Source organism: Microplitis demolitor, chromosome 2, assembly GCF_026212275.2.
Source record: "Microplitis demolitor isolate Queensland-Clemson2020A chromosome 2, iyMicDemo2.1a, whole genome shotgun sequence".
In the NCBI taxonomy this organism is placed as follows: Eukaryota; Metazoa; Arthropoda; class Insecta; order Hymenoptera; family Braconidae; genus Microplitis; species Microplitis demolitor.
The window spans coordinates 7,534,978-7,562,300 of record NC_068546.1 but is presented as its reverse complement, the minus strand read 5'-3'; the positions used below and the strand labels follow the sequence as shown (position 1 = coordinate 7,562,300).

Sequence of the window (27,323 nt, the reverse complement as noted above, 5' to 3'; positions counted from 1 at the left end):
GCGCCCTCTTACCTTTTGGCACGCGATATACTTTCTCACAAACAGCTGCTTACGTATTCGTCCGATTTCGGAGCAGCTCGTCCTAGATCCGTGCGAGCTTCGTACAGTCGTACCATATATATACACGTTAAGCGAACGCTTGGCCGAGCTACATGGTAGTCAGAGTGGGAGGTGTTAGGTTTTATTTTCGTTACGGAATTTCTTGATTCGGTTGCCGCGCTCAAAGCCCGCGATAAAAGCTATGCAATAGCTTAAAAAAAAAAATTATCATTTTTGGAGGGGGGCCTCTTTGCCCCACGAAGAAAAAAAATTTTTTTTCTGCCTTCGTATCCACCAATGGTGTGAAATGTAATTTTTCTTTATATATATTACATATAAAACAATGAATTTAATTAAATTTGATCAACTTTCAGAAAAATTTTTTTTTTCAACATTCTTAAAGGGTACCCCATTTTGCCCGCCGAAAATAAAAGTTTTATTTTTAACGGCAGCTAAAAATTTTGTCTATTTACTTTGAATATCATTAAAAACAAAAAGATTCAGCGTATTGTAGTCCTCGAAAACTTAAGATTTTCTTAAATACCCTCTTTTGCCCCCGTCTCCCCGTCTCCCCTACACACACTTGGATATGATTTTGTAAATAGTCAGAATAGTATATTTCCGTTTTGAAGCGTTGATATTTATTGAGAACTTGATTTTCGGTGATCAGTGGAATTAATTGCTTTCCTTTGGATATTTTCAAGTTTTTGAGCAAAAAGTTTACTAAAAATTACCTAATACTTATTTTACATATATTTACAAAATTTAGGAAGAGATGGAAAAGAAGCGACTGCAACAACTTGAAAAAAAAGCTGAGGCCAAAGCTCTTCTAGAAAAAGAGTTAGCTGCTATAAAAATTGGAGGCAAACAACTTGTTTCAAAAATAACCAGAGCGGAAATCATGTCAGAAACCGAAAAGCGAAATCAAGTTGCGCTAAAGAAAAAGGAAGTAGAAAAACCAATTGAAGAAAACCTTAATCGGGTCGTTTTAGAAGGAGAATCAGCACATGGAATAGACGAAGCTCTTTCATTATTAAAGTAATTGATTTTTTTTGTAATATTTTTTTTTTATTTTTAATAATTTAAAAGTTCACCGCCTTTTTCATATTCTCTTTGCAGTATGAAAGATCCAGAAATCGATCGTCATCCAGAAAGACGAATGAAAGCGGCTTATGCTAGTTTTGAGGAACAAATGATGCCAATAATTAAAGAACAAAATCCGACGTTAAGACTTAGTCAACTAAAACAAATATTGAAAAAAGAATGGATGAAATCACCAGAAAATCCACTCAATCAAAGGTTTTCAAACAACTAATTAATTTATTTTTGTGTATTGAAAAAATGTAAATGTAGATAAAAATTATTTTGAATTATCATAAATTATTCGTTACAGTAAGACAAATAAAAAAACATTATAATTTAGCTTTGGTAGATCTTACAAATCGCATAATCAGGTAACTTTGATGAATTTCATAAAAGACTTATTAACAAAGCAATACAGAGATATTAAACGACAATTAGTTCATTCTACCACTCTTATAAAATTTTGATTTGTTTGCATAAATACAAATAATTCAGCTTGATGAATTACTACGATAATAACTCGGTCTTTTCCCTATTATCATTGTTTGGTTTAGCAGTGAAGTTCATTTTCAATTTATGTTGAAAAAATACTTTTTGAATTGACAGTCATTTCTCAAGCATAAACTATCAGTTGAAGCAGTTAGAGATGTGTAATGAATAGATCCCGTAAAAAATAGACCTAAAAAAACGAATACAATCATCTAATGTTTTTCATTCGGCAACTAATTTTATTCAATTATCTTCGATACTTAAATTCAAAGGAAAAAATTACCAATAAAACTGTGATTTACTTTTTTTTTTTTTTGTTAATCAGAACATTCATTTAAGACAATATTTTCTTACTCATTAAACGTAAAAATCATCTTGAGAAGAGTTTTTAAAAATCAGAAACAAACTAGAAATCGAACCCGGATTTTTACGATAACAACCTCAAATTCATCCTAAAAAAACAGTGATATGTTGAACATATACCAATAACAAATTAATAGAAGAAATTCTTTTTTTCCCGCCCGAGTCAAAATTTGAAATGTGGATTTGCCCTCAATATCCTAAATTAGGTTATTGAAGCTGCACATTCGAGCGATAAAGCAATCTATTGAGCAGAACTAAATCTGACCTAACTTTGGTAGTTTCGTTCGATTTACCAAATGTAGGGTAAATTTACTGTTGGTAGGAATGTAAAAATACCCTCCAAAATCTACTTTTTAGTTAAGAAATTCTTATCGGATATTCGTTAATAGATAAGGGGAACAAAGGGGATATCAACTATAAGATTAAAATGGCTGATCGTTGCGGATTTTTAAATAAATAACGTTACAAATATTCATATATTAAATTATAGTATAGAGATAAAACAAAAATAAACAATCACGCTAGCAAAAGATGAAGAAAAATTAATATTGGAATCAATTTGTATTGCAATGGAAATTGGTGATCGGATGTTTATAGCTGTACCAGATAATACTTAAGAACTCCAATAAATTAATTGTATTTGAACATATTAACAATAAATAATAAAAATTTTGACTAAGTTATTGTTTTAGATATCTATGTATTTTAATTTAATGTATATTTATAGTTTTCACCTTAACACAATTGTTTGATTAATGATTTTTTGGTTCATAAAAGTATAGCCAATAGTTTCTTTAGATCAAAGTAGACATTCATTTTTTCTAACTTCCCGGGAAAAAATAATCAGACATGAACAGGCATGAGCCTTCAGGCCTGATCGGACATGAAAAATGACCATGCCTGACTAGACAGACATGGTCAGGTCAGACAATTTTTTCCCGGGTTTGGCAAAATACTTAAATTATGAATTAAAAATAGTTAATATTTAGAAAATATTTGAATATCGATTGGGTAACAGAAATATTCATTTAACTGAAATTTCAAAACCGTCAAGATAAAATAAACATAAATAAAAAAAAAAGTTTTCAAGTTGGAAAAACTGAATGGATTTAAAAGAGTTAAAAAATTTTCTAGGTCCTAAATAATTTTACAATTTTATTTTGGGCTTAGAAAAATTCAATCGACTGACAAAAGTTTAAAAATTTGGAAGTCCAACGAAATATATTCTTAAATAAAATTTTAGACTATAGAGAATAAAATCACAGTTCTAAAATCACTTTAGAAACATAATTTTATCTTCCCAATGCTACTTTGAAGGCATGGAGATCAAAATTAAAGTTCTACAGTGAGCGACAAGCCTATTAACAATAGAATTGAGGGTATCTAGGCTAAAACCACATTTCAAATTTTGACTGGAGCGTCTGTTGTTATCTTTGCAAAATAATGAAACTTGCTATTTTCATCCCAGGGGCTCCGCCCCCCAACTCCCACCGGATTTTGCCCCTAGACCCAATGGAAGTGTTCTTTTCTTACGAAAAAAATTAATAAGTGAATTGATACACATTGGAAGACATGATACCATCAAATTGTAAAGCCGAGTATGACGTTCCACATGAAATCGGTACTCAGCTGAAAAATTGATTTGTTGGGTCTATTTTCTGCGGGTCTATTTTTTGCGGGGCTTTTTTTCCCGATTACTGTAGTGAATGCCACTTATTTAAATTAAACGTAATTTATTTCCTGTAGTCACTCCTTTCTCTTTTCACTCCACAAATTTATAAAGCAGTTTATCATGTGATTAATTTCTTCAGGAGTATCTATCATAGGTATATGTCCCGCCATGGGAATAGCTTCAAGATAAGCTTTGAGTATTGTCTAAAATATAATATTTTTATTAAGAATTAAGCATTTTAAAAAATTTTTTTTTATTCATTAATATTGTAAGTTAAAACTTACTCTCTCCATCTGACATTCTTGTACAAGTGACACATCATTGTCTTTAAGTCCATGTATAAGTAGTGTTGGAATACATATTCTTCTGTGAAAAAGATAATCACCTTCTGGCCATAACATACCATTCAAGATATATTTCATATGAGGAGGCCATTGTTTTTTTTGTTCAGAGCCACAATAAGGATGCTGTCGACCCCTTGCTGCATATAATATATTTCGGCGTAAACCGCACATTAATAATGGAGATAACATTATTCTTAAACAGCAGTGGCCTGCACCTTCTTTCGTTGGTGCCACTAATGGAATCGGTCCACCGCCTGATATAAGAACTAGCTGATGTATTTGATGTGTGTATTTACTTGCCAAAGCTGTTGCAAAACTACACCTGAAATCAATCATATATATAATTCTAAACTATTTGCTCCTTGCATCTTTTATTCAGTTTCATTTTGAAGTAAGTACTTTTCAGAAAGGTTGGAATAATTTTTTTGAAAATTTGATTGTAAATTGTTTATAGGGATAAGATAATATGAAATTTTCATTACACTTATGCTTAATGTTATATTACTACTAGAATACCTGTTTGGCGCAAGCACGCGTAAATCATTTTTCATAAATTTATTTTAATGTCTGCTATTATCTAAATTGTGTCTAATTCTATGCTGCTTCTGGCCAATTAAGTTTCTGGAAAAAGGTTTTACTTATATTTCATTTAATTTTCAGTATAGAATCAATAAAGTTCACCAATCCTCGACGGATGTAATGTTACGGTAGGTTTACTGCAGTATTAGGGTAGGTCTACCGTAACTTACGATAGCCCTACCGTAATCTTATCGCAACACTATCGTAATTTTACAGCAGAACTACCATAAGTTACGGTAGAACTAGCGCAATTTCACCGCAACACTACCGCAAGTTATGGAATTTTTACCGTAAAATTACGGCAGGGTTACTGTAAAATTACAGTAGCCCTGGGAAAAAATTTTTTATATAATTATATAAAATTATATATAAATGTCTAGATAAAATTATATCCCAACAAAAATAAATTCTCCATTACAAAGTCGCGCCAAGTATACGTTCAACATTTATCCCATGCTGCATAAAATATATTGTTTTAAAATATACAAAAAAAAAAAAATTATTTGAATGCATGCATTTGGTGTGTGCTATTAAATCAATTGAACTAAAATCAATTCAAAATATGATCTCAATATAAAATAATTAAAAGGTATCGCGTCGCTAAAGAATACATATTTTTGCGTTAGCAGACACCAAGTACATTCAAATAACCAATTTTTTGTAAATGTTAAAACAATGTATTTTATCTTCTTTACAATATCCCAGTCACTTGGTATTTTTGTTTTTTGATTTCAGTATTTTTTGCAAAAAAATTATGTTTTGTGCAGAAAGGGATAAATGTCAAATATGTACTTAGCGCGACCTTATGACAGAGAATCTATTTTTGGTGAGATTTTTCTTTTTTTTGTGAAGTGGTTTGTATAGCTATAAGAAATACGCATAAAACTCCCCATATCTTTGTGGAAGTAATTAGTGTAATGTTATACTTTTGTTAAAAAATTTGTTTGCAAATTAGAAGAATTTTCAGGACGGCTAATTACAGAATAACTTTTTGCAGTCAATTTGACGTTAAAATCAAACCGTTGATTTTTGTTTACTTGTAGCTAAGTTGGCTGTTAGTAGTAGTAGGGTGGTCCTTAGCAGGGATGTTTTCGAATTTCTTTGCTCCCAGGTGCTCGAATGCTTCCAAATGGATAAAAAAAAATCCCTTAATATTTGGTCTCTTAATATTAACTCTAAGATAGTCCGCATTCCAACCAAAGTTTCTCATGGAAATAACATGGGAAAAATGTCTTTCGTTCTTCAAAATTTTATAATGTGGGGATAGTTAATTCTAAAATAATGAAACATACATATTTTTACAGAGAATTTAACGCTCTACAAAAAAGATCTCTAGTGATTTCTCGCTAAGTTTATTGAGTCAAAAGTTATTCGAGCTCAAAGTTTAATTTTTATATAATTGTCAATATTATTAAGTATTTTTATGAGATATCTATTTGTGCTATAAAATATATGACATTTTTTTTTAAGTTATTTTATTTATGATCAATTCATGTTAATATAATTTTTAACTCAGATATTGATGTTTTGAGGCCCTAGGAAGTTATTCTGACTATTTTCAGAATGATGTTCGAGTGTGTGCGCGTGTGTGTGTGTGTATGTGTGTAAACAACAGCGGGAAGTTTTGAGGCTAGCCTGCAGGGCCAACCGATGCCCAGATTTTTTTTTGTAACTGTTATCAATACGCATATTTCATCGATTAAAAAACGGAAAGTTTCTCAATATTTAAAATTACTAAATTAAGGTACAGATGAAATTTGATACCGTTTGAATACTTAACATTAATTAATTTTCCTATTTTCAACGATTAAATTTTTTCGAGTGTCATCATAATATTGCTTATATTCTGTAAAAAAACAATTACAAATTGCTGCTGCTCTGGATTCTTACTTAATATGAAATTGTAATCTTTAATTAAGTTAACTGCACGCTTAGCTATGTCATTAACAGCTTTCAAACTTCTCACCAATAGTAAACCCTTCTTGAAATCCCCATCTCTACACCATTCAGACTGACTTAGGCTTAAAACACCTGTACACATTACAAACCGTTTCAAAAATTGGAGTGACCTTAGCGATATGAATAAGACTATGTTCAAATTATATATAAGCCACTTGTATTTTTTTTTTTTTTAAATGGTGATTACGTTGAAAAGTTCTGGCAAAGGTTTGGAAAATTGGAACGCTTAGAACTTAAAAATATAAGTCGATTTCGTAACACATAAGTTTATTTTATAAGTATGCTTGATAATATTAACATTTATATAAAAATTAATTTTTGAGCTCGAATAACTCTTAAAGCAATTAACTTAGCGAGAAATCATAAGATATCTTTTTTGTAGAGCATTAAATGCGCTATAAAAATATGTATGTCTCATTATTTAAGAATTAGTGGTCCCCGAGTTAGAAAATCCTAAAGAACGAAAGAAATTTTTTCCATGTTATTTCCATAAGAAACTTTGGTTAGAATGCGGACTATCTTAAAGCCAATATTAAGAGCTCAAATTTCGAGGGCATTTTTTTTTTATCCATTTGGAAGCATTCGAGCCCCTGGGAGCAAAGAAATTCGAAAAAATCTCTGCTAAAGACCACCCTAATATATATATGGGGCATTCCACGCCAAATCGGACGGTTCCAAGAATTTTAACTTTCAATTTCCGTCATTTTTTGATATTTTTAGTACGCATCAAAAAACTCATCCTCCTAAATTGTGAGATTTTTCTGATCATTGGTTCAAAAGATATGAAATTTTCGAAAAAACCGCTCTTTTTATGGTTTTTTGCTTATAACTTTTTGAAAATTTGTTTGAATAAAAAAACTCAAAGAATAAAAAAGTTTCGTTAATATATGTACTTTTAGAAAAAAAGTACAAATAATTTTTTAGATAAATTTTTCAGTGTTATTTTTGAATTTTAAGACGCTAAAGTGGTTTTCTGAAAATCATGCATATTTTGAATTTCCTGAAAATTTCTGTCAACAAACTACTATATATTCTATAACTTTTCAGGTGGTTCCGGTCGTGGGACCCCCGTGGCTACTATTTTTTTTCAATTATTGAAAATTAAAAAAATTTTTTTTCCGCCATGAATTATTGTCCGTACTGATTTTTAACACTGTGCACTTGTTTTTCTTACTTATTAAAAATTGATTTCGATATTTTTTTATTATTATTAGGGATTTAAAAGCAGTAAGCAAAAGTTAATGCTATTTATGAGCAGTTATAATAAATGTTTGGATTTATTAAGAAGCAACTATTTCGAAGCAGAAGAAACATTAGATTTGCTATACAATTTAACCAAGACCATTACAGGAGCTCTAAAATATCATATAATTATTCGAAAAAGCGATGAAACTATTACAAACGTTTTTAATTATTTCCGTGTTCTTTTGAAAATTTTACATTAATGATTGTTTTAGGAAATAGAGTAGTCCTTAGTTTATATAGCTCCGTTGCTTTATCGAATAATTATATAATATTTTAGAGCTCCTGTAATGGTCTTGGCTAAATTGTATAGCAAATGTAATGTTTCTTCTGCTTCGAAATAGTTGCTTCTTAATAAATCAAAACATTTATTATAACTGCTCATAAATAGCATTAACTTTTGCTTACTGCTTCTAAATCCCTACTAAGAATAAAAAAATATCGAAATCAATTTTCAATATGTAAGAAAAACAAGTGCACAGTGTCAAAAATCGGTACGGACAATAATTTATAGCGAAAAAAAAATTTTTTTAATTTTCAATAATCGAAAAAAAAATAGTAGCCGCGGAGGTCTCACGACCGGAACCATCTGAAAAGTTGTGGGATAGATAGTAATTTGTTGACACAAATTTTCAGGAAAGTCAAAATATGCGTGATTTTCAGAAAACGACTTTAATGTTTTAAAACTCAAAAATAACGTAGAAAAATTTTTCTAAAAAATTATTTGTATTTTTTTTCTAAAAGTACATGGAATAACGAAACTTTTATTCCTTGAGTTTTTTTATTTAAAATATTTTTCAAAAAGTTATAAGCAAAAATCCATGAAAAGAGCGGTTTTTTTGAAAATTTCATATCTTTTGAACCAATGATAAAAAAAATCTCAAAATTTAGGAGGATGAGTTTTGTGATGAGTACTAAAAAATATAAAAAAATAACAGAAATTAAAAATTAAAATTCTTAAAACCGTCCGATTTGGCGTGGAATGCCCCATATATAACATCAATATAGTTAAAAAATAAGCAAAATAATTTATATTACACTCCATGATAAACATTAACGTATTTACGGATGTGACAAAAAATATTGACGACAAATATACGTCAACTTCTATTGCTGCGTTTTCTGACTGCAATTCAAGTGCAACATACTAAAAAAATTAACAGAAAGTTGCCTGCAAATTGTCGTCAATTTAAATATTTAAGCAGAAATCTACTTCTAGGATCAGCCCTATCCAAAAGTTCCCATAGCATCCACTCAAAGAAGTCAAAAACCGCCCACTATTTAAAGGGATTCTATGGGAACTTTGGAAAAGGGCTGATCCTGGAAGTAGATTTCTGCTTAAATATTCAAATTGACGACAATTTGCAGGCAAAATGCTCAGAAAACCAAAGTTTCAGCTCAGAAATTGAAATGAAACTTTTGACATCTCGATGGCGTCCAGTATATATAAAAAATTTCAGTTTAAGTTTTTAGCTCTCTTATACGCAAAGTTTCCGTGAATTTTTCGTCAACTTTGGGCTTTTCCGTTTTTGGCGACAAATTATATATAACTTACTATATAATTTGACTATATTTACTACCCAGATTAGGATGCGAATTCACTTCAAAAGTTGTATACAAAATATCGTCAAAAACGGAAAAGCCCAAAGTTGACGGACATTCGACGAAAAATTGAAGAAACTTTTTTTTAGGGTTTTTGTCAAGTAAAAAAATTTATCTCTTAATTGAAGAAAAATTAACCGCAAATTTTTCTTTTTAACTTTTGTCAGGAAATTTGAGCAGAAAATTTCGGTAATTTCAATTGTCAAATTATTATCAATTTCAAGCTAAAATGGCTAGTAGGGAACGTATAAATTTGAAGTAAAATTAAAGCTGCTATTTTACATCAAGTTTATAAGAAATTTTACTTGTGGGAGAGAGTAAAAAAATCTGGGCATCGGTTGGCCCTGCGGGCCAGCCCCTGAACTTCCCGCTGTTTTCAAGCTCTAAGAGCTCGAAAACATTAGTATAAATAGATTTTCGAGCGATCCAGCAGACATATTTTTATTAATATTTTGAAACTTTTATTATTATAGATTAATTTTGGAGTCAGATATGACACATTGTGAGTAAACATATAAATGGTTGGATGTCTATCACACAGATCCCGATGAGTCAGATGTATTGATTATACCCGCGAAAAATGTATCATACATGGCCATATATGACCATACATGGCCATGTATGACCATACATAGCTTGATACAGCCATATATGACTTGATATGACTATGTATAGAAATTTTAACTCAATTAAAAGAAAATTTTTTTTTTTTAATTATTCTGTTGACGCAGAGATTATTAGATATGCAAATAATTGAATTCCTAATCGAATTGGAAATTTTTAATTCAGAGAAAAAACGCTAAACTTACTAATGACCCCACCCGCTTCAGTAGGATTCGAATCCGAAATCTTCCGTTCGAGAGACTGACGCTTTGACGACTAGGCTATGCAACCGACAGTTACAACGAAGTTTAGTTGTGCTACGTAAGATTGAAAGAATGTAATCACTTTCGAAAAAGCAAAATATGATCATCAATATGCTTTTATTGATATCAAAAAAATTTTCCTATTTTTTTTACGCTACAGCATCCTGTTTATAAGTAATTGTAATAGTCAGCTCAAATTTTTTATATAAAGAATATGTATTTCCTTATATGCTCATGTATGAACCATATACGGCCATGCATGATTCATTTTTCACGGGTCTGAGTGTTTATTTATTTTTGTTTACGGTCTCAGTATAAACAAATAGTAATGCGCTTTCTAATAATAGTATCTATTATTTAATTAATAGGATGCCCAAGAAATTACGGCACAAAAATCAATTTTAAAAAATGAAAATTCATTTAAAAAATTGACTTTTAATGCTGATATGAAAAAGGCAAAAGAAAAAATATAGAGTCATCTAAAATTAAAAATAAAGGCAATTAACAAACTTATTAATTTTTTAAAACCAAAATTGAGTGAACTAAGTTATTTATTTATAAATGACCCAGTTTATTTTAACGTTACGTAACTTATGTTACATTTTATTCAAATATATTTAAATATTTATACCGTTATTAAAGTCTTATGTCCTTACTTTATGTTAATTTTTTTATAAAATATATATAAGTTTAAAAGAAAAACAGTATCATAATTATTTACTTATTTAATCGATTTTTTATTTATAACTACTTTAAATAGTGATTTTAATATTTTAGTTACACAGCTGAATTTTACGAAATCCGTGAAAGATGTGAATTTCCCGCTTTTTATTCTACACTATTTCAGAGAGCGTTGCGCACGACGTTGCCAGATCATTATAATTTGTTATGTGAGTAGGTTGGAAATGGATCGAAAATTATTTTTTTTAATTATTATATCTCGATAACAAAACGGTGAGGAGCTCCTTTTATTTTTTTAACTTATTCTAAAAACATTTTTCAACACTCTCCTACTTTTTTTTCCAATTCTGTCCAGAGAATTTTTTAATATAATAAAAAATAGTTGGAGGGACTGGACGTTTTACATACTTTAAATGGGACATGATTCTCAAAATCACGAACTTTGTCTTCAAATATCTCGCGATCTAAATGGTCAAAAATTATGAAATTTCAAGAATTCATAAATAAAGCTATTCCAAACCTATGAAAAAAAATTTCAGCTGAATCTGTCGAAAAGTGGTTTCATGCCGGAACTACCTTAATATAAGAGAAATTTTTTTGAAAAAAGCCATATCAGGTTATTATAGCAATATTGCATTTTTTTGTTTAAAAAAAATAAAATTTCTTGGAATAAGTACTACTCGTTTAACGTAAGAATTTTCGTTTGCTCCAACGAAGAAAAAAAAGTTGCTCAAAAAAATTTCTTGGGTGAAATATATATGAAAGAGAGGGAAGTCACCGGTGCTAGGCAGCAGCAGCGAGAATAGTTCGGTACTCGCCTCGAGATCGCGCCCAACCCCTTGTAGTGTCCCTGGTAAGACATTTATTTCAGAAATCTCATTCCCAACTTGGAGACAATTGTGACCCGGGTACTCCTCCGTCATTTAACAGAATGATAAGTACCTATTTGGTGGTCATGTAGTATATCCTATAATACATAATGACCAAAAGGTTTATTATTAAATTTTCCATGAATGATTTATCTCTGAATTTAAATTTGAACTTAAAAAAAAAATATATTTTAATCAAAAGTCTAGCGGGTCTCTACTATGTGATTAAAATATACGAGTGACATAATACACTGTAAAGTAATATATTTATGTTATAACGGGTTTTTCACCACCGGGGATCTACCGGAGTGAAGTCCGAGTACACTTACTATTTGACAACCTTGTTCAAAATTTTAAAGTTGGGCGCCAGGTGATTTTATAATCACCAAATAAATAATTATCAAAACAAAAAAAAATTCGGCTCAGGGTGGTGGATCGGGGAAAGGTCAGGCAGTTAAAATTACGATAAAATAAGTGATCAGAATTAAACAAATTAATCGTATATTCAATAGACAAAATAACTGATCGGTTTCACACAAATTGTCGGTTACACAAACATAATAAATGCCGTTGTCGGCTTGACTCGATATAAACCAAAGTACAACAAAACGTAGTTGATCGGAAACAGTCAGTTTTGCAAAAAAAATAACAGTCAATTGTCGAAAGAAAAAAAAAACTCGTCGTTTATTTCATCAACACACTCGACGTAGTTCTTAACGAAATACTCGACCGGTGACGTCAGAGTCTTTTACATGGCAAGACTCGGCTGCCGCAACGAATGAGGAGGAGATAATCCGTAATTCTCGGAATTGCTCGATTGGAATAAAATAAAATATAAAATAATATTTTATTTCGGTAACGCGTGAAATTTCACTATCATACAGTTAGGACGTACAATCAATCATTAATTTAATTATTATTTCCACAAATCGCGTTGCACTTGTTCATAAAACCAAATCAATCGGTCGTACACTTGATCAGTCCTCGTGCCGAGGCTTCGGCTTATTCGCTTGTTCACGACGGCGGTTATTTGTAAAAAAAAATTTACTTATCGCAATGAATTGTTCGTTAATCACTCGGATTGTTCTTATAGAACAAAATTCACGTTGTTCAAGAGTCGTAATCAAAATTGTTCGTTTGGTCGGGTCGAATTTCTCGAATCGTAAAACGTGACCGTTCAGTACGGCGTCTAGTCCGGATCTCCCATCACGATCCATGGGTTGGATCAATTAGTCGGTCGAAGTCGAAATTTTCGATTCTAGATGTCACTAAAATTTGCTCATCCGGTAACTATTTCTTATTTGAAATAAATTCAAACCACGAGTCGATGTCGAATTTTCCATCATGTTACAAAACCTCCCCCCAGACATTGACTCGGGGTTTCGACGTTTTTGGTCGGTTTGATCGAGTAGATTGGCGGTTGTTCTTCGTTGTCGTTGTTCGGTTTGGTCGTTCGATCGGTCCGGTTTGTTGTTCGGCAGTCGTCGATCGATCGATGGTCGTTGTTTGTTGTCGTTGTTCGGCATCTTCATCAGGTTGAACCTCGTAACCTGTTTACTTGATCTAATCGGTCGTTTTGCGGCGTTGTTCAGCGGTAGTCGATTGATTGGTGGTCGTTGCTTGGCCTGGTTATTCCTTGACCTTGACCAATATCGGTTGCAAGTCCTGCAGGTCGGGTTTGGGCCGTTTTCGGCACCACAGGACCAGCAATATCCAGATCGGCGTGGCTTCGGGCAGTCATGGTGGCCATGACCTGCTTGTCGACAGTTGAAGCATTTACCACGTAGCTTCAAATCGATTGTCAGCGTTAAATCGGTTTGTCGACTTGTCGAGGCAGTCTTTGACGATATACTCGATGTCCGTGTCGTCCTCGGCGATGTTTTCAATATCCGTTTCGGCGATCTCATAGTTGTCGGCTTCGCCGATATAATCGGTGGCTGTGTCATTCTCGGTGGTATAATCGATGTCGGTGCCCTTTCTGGCGATTTTATCGGTCTCGTTTTCGGCGAGGTACTCGATGTCGGTTTCGGCGATGTTGTCGGTGTCGTTGTTCGGGTTGAACTACTAGATGAGTACCCACTGCTCGAATCGGTGTCGTTTCTTCTCGATTCGTTCTTCGCTCTATTCAGTTTGTTCGGTGAATGTTGTGTATAATTGTTCCCGGTCGTAGTCACTGCTGGTTCGGTGTTGTTCTTCGGAATTAATCGTCGAGGGCTCGGTATGGGCCTAGCTTGGCATACCGATAGCGCTGTACTCATGATTGGTCTCACTGTCACTGTACAAGGCGGTAATCGGTTCTCGGGGTTCGTATAGATCCTTAGTAAGCCAGGTGAGGTACTGGTCATAGTCGTAGTCGATGCTGTGGTCACTTGAACGGTGGTTACCACAGTGGAGCGCGTTAAACACTGCATACTGCAGTCGTATGCAGGCAGAACCGTATGGGCGAGCGGTTTTTGGTCCTCGATTGTCCAGGGTGTGTCGGGGTATCGTTTCCTTCGAAGCGCACGATATAGTCGACCCCGGCGTAATTGTTCGGTTCCCAATGCACTAGCATTTAGGGTCCGCAGGAACTCGTGTACCTGCATCGATGTCAAGTCGTTGATCCACTCGTAATCAGAGTCGTCTCCTACCGAACTCGGCGTTTGAGCTCCCTGCTTGCGCAATGCAGCAGCGGCCGCTTCCTCTCGGAGACGGAGGGCTTCAATTTGTCGGGTCATCTCTCGTTCGGTGGCTTCAAGAAGTGTTCGCTCAGCGGATAGGCTAGCATGTTGTGCTATCATGGCCTCCATGCCAGTACTGGTCGAGCTTGTTCGATTGGGCGGTGTCGGTGAAGCAATTGGCGTCGTTCCCGTTCGGTTGATCACCTGTGCTGTGATCAGTATCGGTCGTTGATGCGTTATTCGGTTGCTCTGATCAGTTGATACCGGTAGTTGTTCCATTGATCGAATGATCTTCAATGTCACATTCAGATTGGTCGGATGAGTCACTGGTGGTGACAGGAATCTCTTGACGAAGTTGATCAAATAAGTCGGGTCGTAAACGGCTTGTTCGAAATGGCGATCGTAATCTCGTGTAGATCCGTGCCTTCTGACCTTTCGGGCCCCACGTTGGGCGCCAAAATATATAACGGGTTTTTCACCACCGGGGATCTACCGGAGTGAAGTCCGAGTACACTTACTATTTGACAACCTTGTTCAAAATTTTAAAGTTGGGCGCCAGGTGATTTTATAATCACCAAATAAATAATTATCAAAACAAAAAAAAATTCGGCTCAGGGTGGTGGATCGGGGAAAGGTCAGGCAGTTAAAATTACGATAAAATAAGTGATCAGAATTAAACAAATTAATCGTATATTCAATAGACAAAATAACTGATCGGTTTCACACAAATTGTCGGTTACACAAACATAATAAATGCCGTTGTCGGCTTGACTCGATATAAACCAAAGTACAACAAAACGTAGTTGATCGGAAACAGTCAGTTTTGCAAAAAAAATAACAGTCAATTGTCGAAAGAAAAAAAAAACTCGTCGTTTATTTCATCAACACACTCGACGTAGTTCTTAACGAAATACTCGACCGGTGACGTCAGAGTCTTTTACATGGCAAGACTCGGCTGCCGCAACGAATGAGGAGGAGATAATCCGTAATTCTCGGAATTGCTCAATTGGAATAAAATAAAATATAAAATAATATTTTATTTCGGTAACGCGTGAAATTTCACTATCATACAGTTAGGACGTACAATCAATCATTAATTTAATTATTATTTCCACAAATCGCGTTGCACTTGTTCATAAAACCAAATCAATCGGTCGTACACTTGATCAGTCCTCGTGCCGAGGCTTCGGCTTATTCGCTTGTTCACGACGGCGGTTATTTGTAAAAAAAAATTTACTTATCGCAATGAATTGTTCGTTAATCACTCGGATTGTTCTTATAGAACAAAATTCACGTTGTTCAAGAGTCGTAATCAAAATTGTTCGTTTGGTCGGGTCGAATTTCTCGAATCGTAAAACGTGACCGTTCAGTACGGCGTCTAGTCCGGATCTCCCATCACGATCCATGGGTTGGATCAATTAGTCGGTCGAAGTCGAAATTTTCGATTCTAGATGTCACTAAAATTTGCTCATCCGGTAACTATTTCTTATTTGAAATAAATTCAAACCACGAGTCGATGTCGAATTTTCCATCATGTTACAATGTATACATTTATATATTTGTATAGGGCCATTTATCATTAAAAATTATATATAATTTTTTACCCTGTACTGGATAAATTCCGTATAAACACTTTATTAAATCAATAGAATTGTCGTGTGAACTCCTTAGAAATTCCGTATTATTAATTCAGTAGAAATGATGTATTATTACGGTACTAATGTCATGTTATTACGGTAGAAATGCAGTATTATTTCAGTACGAATGCCGTATTCACATAATTGGAATGATGTATTAATATCACTGAAATGCCGTTTTGATACAGTAGAAGTACCGTATTATTACGGTAGAAATAACTTATTAATACGGGAGAAATGCCGTATGAACACAGTATAAGCTTTGTGGGAATACTGTTATAAAATATCACAAATATACCATATAAATACGGTATAACTACTTACTATCGACCACGTTTATTCTCTTTTGATACAGTGTTTAAATTGTATCATGAAAACCGCGAGGGTTGTTAACTACCAATCAAACTTAAATCCCCATTGCTTAAAAAATGTTCAAAGATTTCGGCAGCAATTTAAAAGTATAAATCGATATCGATTTATATATGGATATCTATAAGATTATAGATAAAAAGATTTGATTATATTTATCTAAAGAATTCTATTGTAATTTATGTACAAAACCAAATTTATCTTTAGGTACATTATTTACGTACGATGTATCAATTTGATTATTCGATTTAAGTAATGTCATGACTTTTTCATTATTATAAGTGTATAAGAGACTAGAGGATCAGACTACAAACCAGCGAAAACCAGAGTTAAACAGCATTGACGTGGGAAATCATTTAGACGGGTGACCCCTTAGTAAAATAATAGTGAACCGTTAGTATTTTTTTTTTTTTTTTTTTTTTTTTTTCAATTTAAATTTAAGGAGGTTCGACCGAATCTAATGTAAAAAAGATTTTCCAACTGTAAGATTTGAAACTTAGTATACATGTAGAGAAGTAGGGGAGAGGTGCTGTAGTTGTAACAAGGGACAGTTGAAACACTCAATGAAAAACTATTAAAAAAACTAAAAATTATTATTATTCTTCTTTTAACTTGTTCAAAATAGTAAATTATTGATTAGATCAAAGTTTCAGTTAGTAATCTTGTTCCGATATTAAAATATTGAAAATTGTTGAAAATACGCGTGAAAACTTTTTTTAGTACGCGTCACAATTTTTTTAATAACAAATTTTTTTTCTAATGTTATGATGTGAGACTTGAATTCATACTTTAAGGGTCATCAAGAGTATTGTATAATCGAATTTTATATCAATTTACTGATTTTTGTTATTGTAATTAAATTTTACTAACAATTCTGCGTGAGGGTCAATTATAACACTTGAACAAATAGCAATTGTAACATTCAGAGTCATGTATGGGATCTGTGCAAACTAGATGCGCCACAAATCTACTCTGAGATCATGTAGTTTTAATATTTATAAATGTTTAACCCTTCGTCGGTCGCGTGCATTTTCCAGCCGAGTTAGGTCGCATGGTGACCGTCGCGCCGCCGTGTTAAGTTGAACGCGCTGTTGCCAAATCTCAAACTGCGAATTTTATACGTTTATCCGGAATAATTTTTTTTTTTTACTGAGAAAATTGTTAACATTTATTGTATTTAAATATAATTATTAATATTAAATAACAATTAAATTTTAAATAGAATAATGAAAGCAAAAATTAACCTGAAAATCACTTCACTTCAATAGTTATATACCTATTCCACATGTGGTAAAACAGACTAAAATAGTGGCGGTAAAGAAACTTGGCAACAGCGCAGTTTGAAAAGGACTTGGGCATTTACTCGCACCGGGCGGTGGAGCGCCACTTTTTCATACTCGGTCTCGAATATTAAAATTTAAAAATATTTTCCAAGTGTTTTTATGCTTGTAAATAGCGTTAAAATTTTTTAAATAGTTCAAAGAAGGAATTAAATTTTTTTCAAAGTTACTAATTCAAGCAATTTTGAGAAAAAAAATGAAATATTAAAAAAGGCGGCGTCACGTTCATTACGCGACCGACGAAGGGTTAATAATTTATATTAAAGATACAAATATAAGTGCTACTTTAAGTTTAAATACTTGACTTTAAGAGTTAATTAAGTATAACTGTATGTATTGAGACTGAATAATAAAAGCAATTTGGTGAAAAATATCTATTCCGTTCCATGTTACAATTACCCCTGCACTGTGTTACAATTGCAGCCCACGCGCGCCGCCAACTTGGCCCCTGACTTTAGTTAAATAAATTGATTTTTGCACGACTCATGATGCGAAGCATCAGAGAGTGCTTTACCATCGAAAAATTTTTTTCGCCTAACTTCGGCAACTATTTGAATTATGATACCTTTGTTGATTTACGGAATTAAGATAAGTTACACACCATTTTGAAGATAATTTAATGGAGATTAATTCCATACTTTGTAAAAATTTATTTAGTTCAATAAAAACCGAAAAAACATCAAAATAGTTTAAAAAAATTTCCTGTCCGTCAAGTATGAAACCCGTAGACACGATAACTTGCGAAAAAATCCAGTAATTGAAACAAATTTTTTTTTTTTTAAATTCTTTGAAAGAATTGTAGATCCCCTATTAAAAATGGCTCGGTAACTCAGTGTTATCGAAAAAATAAAATTTTTTGTTACAACTGCAGCACCTCTCCACTACTTTATCTATGTATTCTCAAAATTTGAATATGATCCACCGTTTAGTTCTTTAGAAAAAATCTATCTATCAGTTGACCCCGCGGGCCAGCCCCAAAACTTCCCGCTGGTTTTGAGTTCCTTGACAGATTGAGATAGCTAAGGCGGCAATCGACGCATTTCATTAAGTTCTAGAGCTGATTAGATTTTGAAGTCGATCGTTTAACTTGGTTCTAAGAAATCAATAAAAAAATCAAAAAAAAAAAATTGTTTTTTTCCGTAATTCGCAAATATTTTCGAGTCTACTTGATCAAATGATCTGAAATTTTCAAGAAAGTTCTTGAAAACCCTTTCGATTGCCACCTTCACGATGCAAATCGGTTAATTAGTTAAAAATTATGGACCATTCACACAATTATTACAGAATTATTTTTTTTATTACAAAAGTCCTTTACCGTATTCAAATAAAACTGTTTTTATCCATTTCTTCCTCCAAAAATATCTTTTGCATAACTTAATCGAATGAGGTTGTTTTTGTGGCAATAGACGCGTTTTATTGAATTCTAGAGATGATTATAACTTACAATTAACGATCCAATTATTTCGATGATATTCGAAAAAAAAACGTTCTTTACTATTTCTTTCTCCAACGATATCTCTCGAATAAATTAACCGATTGAGATGGTTAAGGTGGTGGTCGACGCGTTTGGTTGAGTTTTAGAGCTGGTTCCATTTTGGAATCGATCGTTCAACTTGTTTCTGAAAAATCAATAAAAAACTAAAAAAAAAAAAAATTTTTTTTTCGTAATTCGCAAATATCTTCGAGTCTACTTGATCAAATGATAATTAATTTAATCTTGTTTATCGACAGAGATACATATTATTGAGGGTTTGGCAATGTCACGGAAGCAGCTGAAAGAAAAAACAAAGATAAAAATACATTAAAAAGAGAGACAACATTAGAAATAAATTTTTCCTGCTTTAATTTGAATATCGATGTTTAAAAAGTTAGAACGCGCTGTTGCCAAATCTTTTTATTATATCATATGAGTCAAACATAATCCAGTAATTTTACTACCGTCTTTAATTAAATAAATATTAAATATCAATGTATGAATTCGTTACGTTATTATAAATTGAAATAATAAATTTTTATAACTATTAGGAGAATTTAGCAAACAAAAAAATTCAAACACTACTTTTTCTCACTAGTTTCGGTCGAACCTCCTCAACTGACATTTTATTAATGAAGACAATGAATCCTAATTAAATTACGTAATTAATGATTTATGGAAATTTTAAATGAGATTTTATAAATGACTATATTCGTTCATGGATGATTATATATAATTATGAACACGGAAAAAAAACTCTAAAATTTACTATTTGAAATTATAACTCGGAACCCGGTTGTCAATATGGAGAATTTTAACATTCAAATAGTAAATTTTGTAATACATGTCGTCTATTTTCTATGTATCAGTTACAATTTTTAAAGTTCAAATAGTAATTTTTTTTGCATAGATAATAAATTTTCCTACTTATTCTGTAATTATTCGCGTTTTAATCATAAATGAAAAAATTACTATTTAGAGTGATAGTATTTACTGATTACTTTATCATTATATTACTTCACATTCTTAATTTTTATAGTTTATTTTTTCCGTGTATGATTATATATAATCATAATCATGTATGATTATATATGATCAGATCTCGCCAATTTTCAGATCTGATTATATATTAGGGTGGGTCAAAAAAATCAACAATTTTTTTTTTACAAATGCGATCGAAAAATGGGTTGCTAGACACCTTAAAAAAATTCTCACCAAATATGAGCTCTTAATTTTAATAGGGAGATCCTCCGCATCGCACTTTTTTACTTTTTTCTCAGTTCAATAGAAAAAAATACATACCTCATCATTAATTGATTGTACAAAAAAATGTTCAAGAAGAATTTTGTAGGAAATTGAGTGCTCTACAAAAAAGGTATCTTATATTTTTTCCGTAAACCTCACCATTGAAATGATATTGTCGATTAAAGTTTAATCATTTTAAGACAAATTTCATTATTGTTTATGAATTTTATAACTCGACAATAACTGACTATTATAAAATGTGCAATACAAATTTTTGTAGGAAATTAATCGCTCTATAAAAATGGTATCTTATGTTTTGTCAATTAAATTAAGCGTTCAAAAGATATTCATCATCAAACTTTAATGTGTACTAATTTTAAGAGTTTTTGATAAGATAATCAAAAAAATTTCTATGTAATTCATAAGTTTTGAGAACATTTATACGAATTTTAGTTTTCATCAGTTGAGAAACTTCAAAATATTTATCAAGTTTTCTTTTATGTGTAAGTATCTTAGTCTACATTTAAAACAATAAACTGTGCATTATTTATCGCTTAGTTAATTATTTGTTGATAAAAAAAGCAAAGTTTTCATTACATATATATTATGATGCATTTTAGTTTTGGAGAAAAAAAATGTCCAATTGATTATAGAAAAGTTTTTTATTTCAATTTTAGACTGAGTTATAAATTTTCATCAAGTTTTTTTTAAAAGTAGGGTAATTTTTTCGATGCACTTTAACAACTTGCAATAAGATATGAAATACCAAACAAAAATTCTCTACAGAAGAAATTTTTCCTAGGACAATATCTAACTATAGTGGAAAAATTTTTAAAGCCGTTTTGAAGACAATATCGAAAGAAAAAAAAAACAACATAATCGTGATTTCTAATAATTAAAAATAAAATGTTTAGAATTATTGAAAAAAAAATTTTCAAAAATTTTAAAAATAAAAGTTTAATACTACTTATATTAATGACGAAAAATGAAATTTGTATGAAATTCATAAATTGAATTGAAATTTTCCTGTATCTTATCAAAAACTCTTAAAATTAGTACACATTAAAGTTTGATGATGAATATCTTTTGAACGCTTAATTTAATTGACAAAACATAAGATACCATTTTTATAGAGCGATTAATTTCTTACAAAAATTTGTATTGCACATTTTATAATAGTCAGTTATTGTCGAGTTATAAAATTCATAAACAATAATGAAATTTGTCTTAAAATGATTAAACTTTAATCGACAATATCATTTCAATGGTGAGGTTTACGGAAAAATTATAAGATACCTTTTTTGTAGAGCACTCAATTTCCTACAAAATTCTTCTTGAACATTTTTTTGTACAATCAATTAATGATGAGGTATGTATTTTTTTCTATTGAACTGAGAAAAAAGTAAAAAAGTGCGATGCGGAGGATCTTCCTATTAAAATTAAGAGTTCACATTTGGTGAGAATTTTTTTAAGTTGTCTAGCAACCCATTTGTTCGTGGCACTTGTAAACAAAAAAATAGTTGATTTTTTTGACCCATTCTAATATCCATATATTTCAGTCGTCTACGTTTCCCAAATAATCAGAACATTAATTAAATCAATAAAATAATATTATTATAAAAAGAATTATGTACTAATTATTTCGGAACCCAGTTGCTCATTTACCTGATAAGCCGTATAAGGAGGATTGCAATCGACCATGGTCGAGTTCTTTTGTACGGAGGAATAAGATTATATCCTTACAGCCGCAAGGGGCGTTCAAAAGTTATAGAATATTTACATACGTACGTACATACCACACATACATACACTCGGATATCCTTTCAAAAATAGTCAGGGTAATATCCTAGCACCTCAAAACGTTGGGATCTGTTCAAAACTCGGTTTTTGAAAATCAGTCCGAAACAAATAACTTACTTTTTTTTTTTAATTTTCAGTTTACTTTGCGGGAAGATGAAAATTTTTTTTATGCTTATAGCTAATATTTAAAATTCTTAGTGGCCTTCCGAAATTCGAACTAAACCTTACCAAAGAAATCCATATCAGATTGTAAGGGAATCTATAGAAATCCACTTAGAAAAGTATGGATATACATATTATTAGATATGTCAATTTTTACATAAAAAAGATACAAGAACAGTTTTAAGTCCCTTAAATTGCTACATTGGAAAAATAAAATTACGAAAATTGTCGGTATCTAAATTTCTGTGCAAAAAGTCCATATGAAAAGTCTGAATGATAAAAAATATCAAATAAAAGATTATAAATGTCAATTGATACGCGTCTGTTAATAAAACACATCAACATTATCATGGTAGTATAATTAAGTTTTGTCATGATGTAGCTAATTTTTTCTAAAAAATCGACTTAAAAATGAATACTTTCTAAAATTAACTAGAACAAACTTGATAATAAAACAATATATCCTAAAAAATGCTGTTAAAATAGTTGTATGATTAAAATTAATGAAATGTATTATTACCCGTAGTTGTGAGCTACTAAAATACATTTTTGTCCAGGTTTGAAAACATAGTGATGAAGAATTTTTTCTAAGTCGTTAAATAATTTCTGGAAATGATAATCACGCATTCTATCTGGAGCGGAACTCATACCATGACCTAACATATCGGGAGCAATGCAAGGATAACCCATATTTGAAAAAAATTGAAGTTGATTTCTGAAAATTTCTGCAGATGATCCGAATCCATGGAGAAATACAATTATGGGTTTTCGAATTCTTTGAATGATATCTGACGCTGTCACTGACTTCTTGTGACTCTCAGCAGCATCTTTCGAACCCTTATTTATTGTCTTATAATTTTCCGTTTCTATAATTTTCACTTTTAATTTTTTTTTACTTCCATCATTTAATATTTTACTTTTTTTTTTATTGTCACTATTTTTACTAGTATTCCCGAATTTAGCAGTAACTTTTTCATATAAAAGGGCTATTGAACTTACTTTTTCGATTGGATTTTCTCTTAATGGCACTTCAAAATAATTATTGTCTACAACTGATCTCATTTCATCGATTTTATTTTCGGCAACTAATGAAGTTAAATCAGAATATAATTTTTCATCGATTTCAACAATTGAATTAATTTTACATTCTACGATTTCTTTACCTACAGAGGTGTCATTTTTATTTTCATTTTGAATTGCTGCAACTTGTTGGTCATGTTTTATGGTATCTGTATTTTTTTTATGTTCTTCAGTAAGGCTCGTAGTATTTTTATCATCTAGACTTGACAACATCTGCGTTTGACTAAATTTATTTTCTATTAGATGCATTAATGATTTTTCAAGACTAAAATCTGATTCAATTGAAAATTCCATTGTTTCAACACTATTAACGCCAGAATCCGTACAATCTATTATATCAAGATTTTTATCGTTGATTGGTTTTCTCAAATCGAAATCAAATCTATGGGGTTCATTTACAGATGAAATAAATGCTTGATTTACATAACTATAAGGCTCAGAATTATCAATATCTGTAACACAATATTCACTCCTGTAGTTATCAACAGGAAATTCAAATCTTATGTCCAAAGGACTAATTATTGACTTATCATTAGTTATTGTATCACCCGATCTTGTACAAATATATTCATTCTCATTATTAAGATATTTTTCACTAGAAATCGTTTGATCAGCACCACTCATGCCTTTCATTGTATGGTCAAGAACATCTTTCAGTATTATATCAATATATTGTTCTAAATCTTTAACAATTTCATTTCTGACTGTAGGAACATCTTTTTGATGGCTCTCCAAGTAACTTTTTTTTGTAATTTTACAGATTTTCTCAATAATTTTACTTGTCGGCTCTGATGTCATCGGTTTTTCAAGACAATTCACATTTACTATGTCTTTGTTTTCTGATTCATTAATATTTGGTCCTCTTACTTCATGTTCTCGAAAATTAGCCCTAGTGTAATTGATCTCAGTAGAAACTACATCTATTTTAGTTTTATTGAGACCAAAAGATTGGCGAAATGAACATCTGCAGTTATTAGATGAATGAGGTTTTTCTATCCACTTTGAAATGAAGTTTTCATTAATAGATTCCAATTTATCCGCAGATAAATCATAAAATTCGCTACTTTTTTGAACTGGCCTTAATACTCGAAGTATACGTCGAGGTCCTACAATAAAAAAATCACAATCAGGTAATTTTACTTTTTCAGGTTCGATACGGTTACGATTTTTTAGATAGTTATATAGTTTGGAATACCAAGATAATTCTGTAATTTCTACTGTCATTTTCGTCACTACTTGGCACAAAAATTATAATTAAATGCACGTTAGTTGATTAGATTCTAAAATTAAAATGTTTTTGAAAAGATGTCATTCAATATTTTAAAAGTCGGGAAAAGCTTTTAAATTCAAAATTTAGAATTTTTACACTTATCACATATGTTAGCTTTTTCTTAACAGTGTAAAAACAAATCTTCGAATTTATGAAAACAGAACTATTATATTTTATGGTAGTTTATTATTTACCAAATTCCTAAAAAAACAATGAACAACCCTGTTTTCACCCATTTATTTTAGTAGTAGATTATCTCACTAGTTTATAATGGTAGTAGCATGTGTTTCTCAACTTCGAAATACATTTCTCTAATGAACTCATCAAAAACATTAAATAAAAACATATTGGAAAAACAATTGTTGAATCACTTTAGGTATTTTCATTTTACGATATTTAACTGTCAATTAAATAGTTTTATTCACTTGTGAGGCTTCGATTTGCAAAATAATTTATATTTGAAATTTTATTAACATTAAAAAACATTTATAGTCACTCTATCCAAATTGCTTTATTTAGCTCAATAATTAAATTTTTCAGTCATTGCACTTGGTACTGTCACTATATTCAACTTACTGTAAACTGCTTTCACCGACATATGATAATTAAGTTAATCCATTTAATTATAAATTAGACAATTATACTGAAATATATGTTCAATTTCCTTTTTCATTTTCATCTACACATTAAACTTGCACATAAAACATCACTAAAATGAAAAGTTTAAACTGATAGCCTCTTAAAAACAACATACACATTCAACGCTTTGTCTATTTCATTAAACGTAATGAATTTGAAAAATAACTGGATTTTTTTACAAGCCAAATTAAGTAGCAAACCTGCCACTGCTGCAACCAAATTAATAGTACAAACATGTTCGAATATGTGCAACGGCACTCAAGTTAGAAATCAACTAAAATATGATCGATACTGCGCATGGATCACGGCAGCCATTATGGTTGGAAAATACCAACACATATGATCAGCTGAATGAATTACTTGTTACTGACTGTGAGGCCCGTTATTTTTCAAGTTCACTCGAGTCGTACTCTATTCTCCACATGATAAACAGATACAGGGCCTGTCAAGGTTATTTTTTATACATATTTCTAATAATCTACTCAGTGACTCAAATATAATATTTCGAGTTGAATTTAAAATTGTTTATGTAATTATCTGATTAGCTTAAATTTAAACTAAATCGTTGTTGACCCGTTTGCATTTTTATAAATGGTATTAAAACGAATTTCAGTGGTATTAAAAAATAATAATTCGACACGTTTTTACATATCTCTTATAAAGCAAAAAACCACTTTAAGTATACGTCACAACTAAAATTAATTTAAAATCTCGGGAAAAAAGATTGGATTTGTTCAAATTAAATTTAGTTCAATTTTCCAGCTCTGCATTTTTGAGTAGACAAAATCTCTCCACGACAAGATCTCCTGGGTCGAAGTATCTTTCTGATAAAGTATTTGTATGATTGCCCTAGCGGATCCGAATTACGGTTGATTACGGTAATTACCACAATTAACCGTAATTTACGATATCCGGCAGAATTACCAAAATTTATGGTAAAATACGTTATTTAGCCGTAATTTACAGCGAGATACGGCGTTTTACCGTAATTGACGGCGAACTGTGTCATTTTACCGTAAATTACGGCAAAATGCTGTAATTCACGGTAAATTGCCATATTTACCGTAAATTATAGTAATCACCGTAATTTACCGTGATTCGGATCCAATAGGGTGAATAGCATTGCATTTTCTACGAAAGGTGTTATCCTGATTAAAAAAAAAATGATTTCCTCCATGTTAAGTGTATATCTATATTAGGGTGCCTCGTTTGAAACGACTATTTTTTTTTCTGGTCTATCGACAGAATGATGTTCTAAACATGTGGAAAAAAATTCTCACCAAAGATGAGCTCTTAATTTTAATTTTAAGTACTCGCTAAATGAATTTGCAATTTTCCCATTTAATTAACATGCAAATTACATGGTTTTTTTCATTTTACTCGCAAATCACTTACTTTAGAAAAAAATTGTACAAGACTTTTTTATAGAGAATTTTATACCCTACAAAAATATATTCGAAAGAAAATTCTCTGAAAATTTGAGCCTCGAATATGAAGCTGTTTCAGAGTTACGATTTTTTGAATATTTAAAAAATTTTTGTTTTTAACTTTCATTAATTTTTTTGAAGCAGAAAAAATTATTTAAAAAATGAACACATTACAGTTTTTTGTAGGAAAAATTCTCAGCTTTTTAATGAAAATATCTATTTTTTATTTTAAGTTTCAAAGGACCCTCTAAACTTCGAGTAAAGTAGAAAAAACGTTTTTTATGACTATGCGGCGCTTGATGCATCTAATTTGATATATTTTTCTGAAAGCTTTGACTTTTTCTCACAAGATATTTAATTTTTACGATGCGCATATTTTTCGTTTAAACAAAATTGAATTTAACGTAGACTCTTTATCCCTATTCAAAAATT

General features: G+C 31.2%; 2 protein-coding genes across 6 annotated transcripts in view; one reads left to right on the top strand and one right to left on the bottom strand.

Moving 5' to 3' along the window:
• The window catches only part of LOC103576138 (coiled-coil domain-containing protein 124), a 71,855-nt gene extending 69,938 nt beyond the window's left edge, over nt 1-1,917 (top strand). For all 4 annotated transcript variants that reach the window (XM_014442764.2, XM_014442763.2, XM_014442762.1 and 1 more), the window contains exons 3-4: nt 809-1,077; nt 1,159-1,917. In XM_014442764.2, coding sequence (XP_014298250.1) covers nt 809-1,077; nt 1,159-1,354 — 465 coding nt within the window. In that variant the 3' untranslated portion in view covers nt 1,355-1,917. The remainder of the gene's footprint in view (nt 1-808; nt 1,078-1,158) is intronic.
• Nucleotides 1,918-2,020: 103 nt separating this feature from the next.
• Nucleotides 2,021-25,825, bottom strand: LOC103576137 (uncharacterized). Of its 2 annotated transcripts, none has more exons than XM_008556194.3 (4): nt 23,639-25,825; nt 22,996-23,560; nt 3,931-4,312; nt 2,021-3,849 (listed from the first exon to the last, which is right to left on the bottom strand). In XM_008556194.3, exons 1-4 carry the CDS (start codon nt 24,777-24,779, stop codon nt 3,721-3,723), a joined length of 2,217 nt encoding a protein of 738 aa, XP_008554416.1. In that variant the 5' UTR covers nt 24,780-25,825; the 3' UTR covers nt 2,021-3,720. The 2 variants fall into 2 exon arrangements, with proteins under 2 accessions (XP_008554416.1, XP_008554414.1); XM_008556192.3 differs by having other exon boundaries at nt 22,996-24,835; nt 25,020-25,825.
• Nucleotides 25,826-27,323: the final 1,498 nt, after the last annotated feature.

Excerpts from the sequence above, each read along its gene's own strand:
- LOC103576137 (XM_008556192.3), bottom strand. The coding sequence starts at position 24,779 with ATGACAGTAGAAATTACAGAATTATCTTGGTATTCCAAACTATATAAC. Across the intron at positions 4,313-22,995 it reads TTAGTAGCTCACAACTACGG|GTGTAGTTTTGCAACAGCTT; the intron begins GTAATAATACAT and ends GATTGATTTCAG. Across the intron at positions 3,850-3,930 it reads AAGAATGTCAGATGGAGAGA|ACAATACTCAAAGCTTATCT; the intron begins GTAAGTTTTAAC and ends ATTATATTTTAG.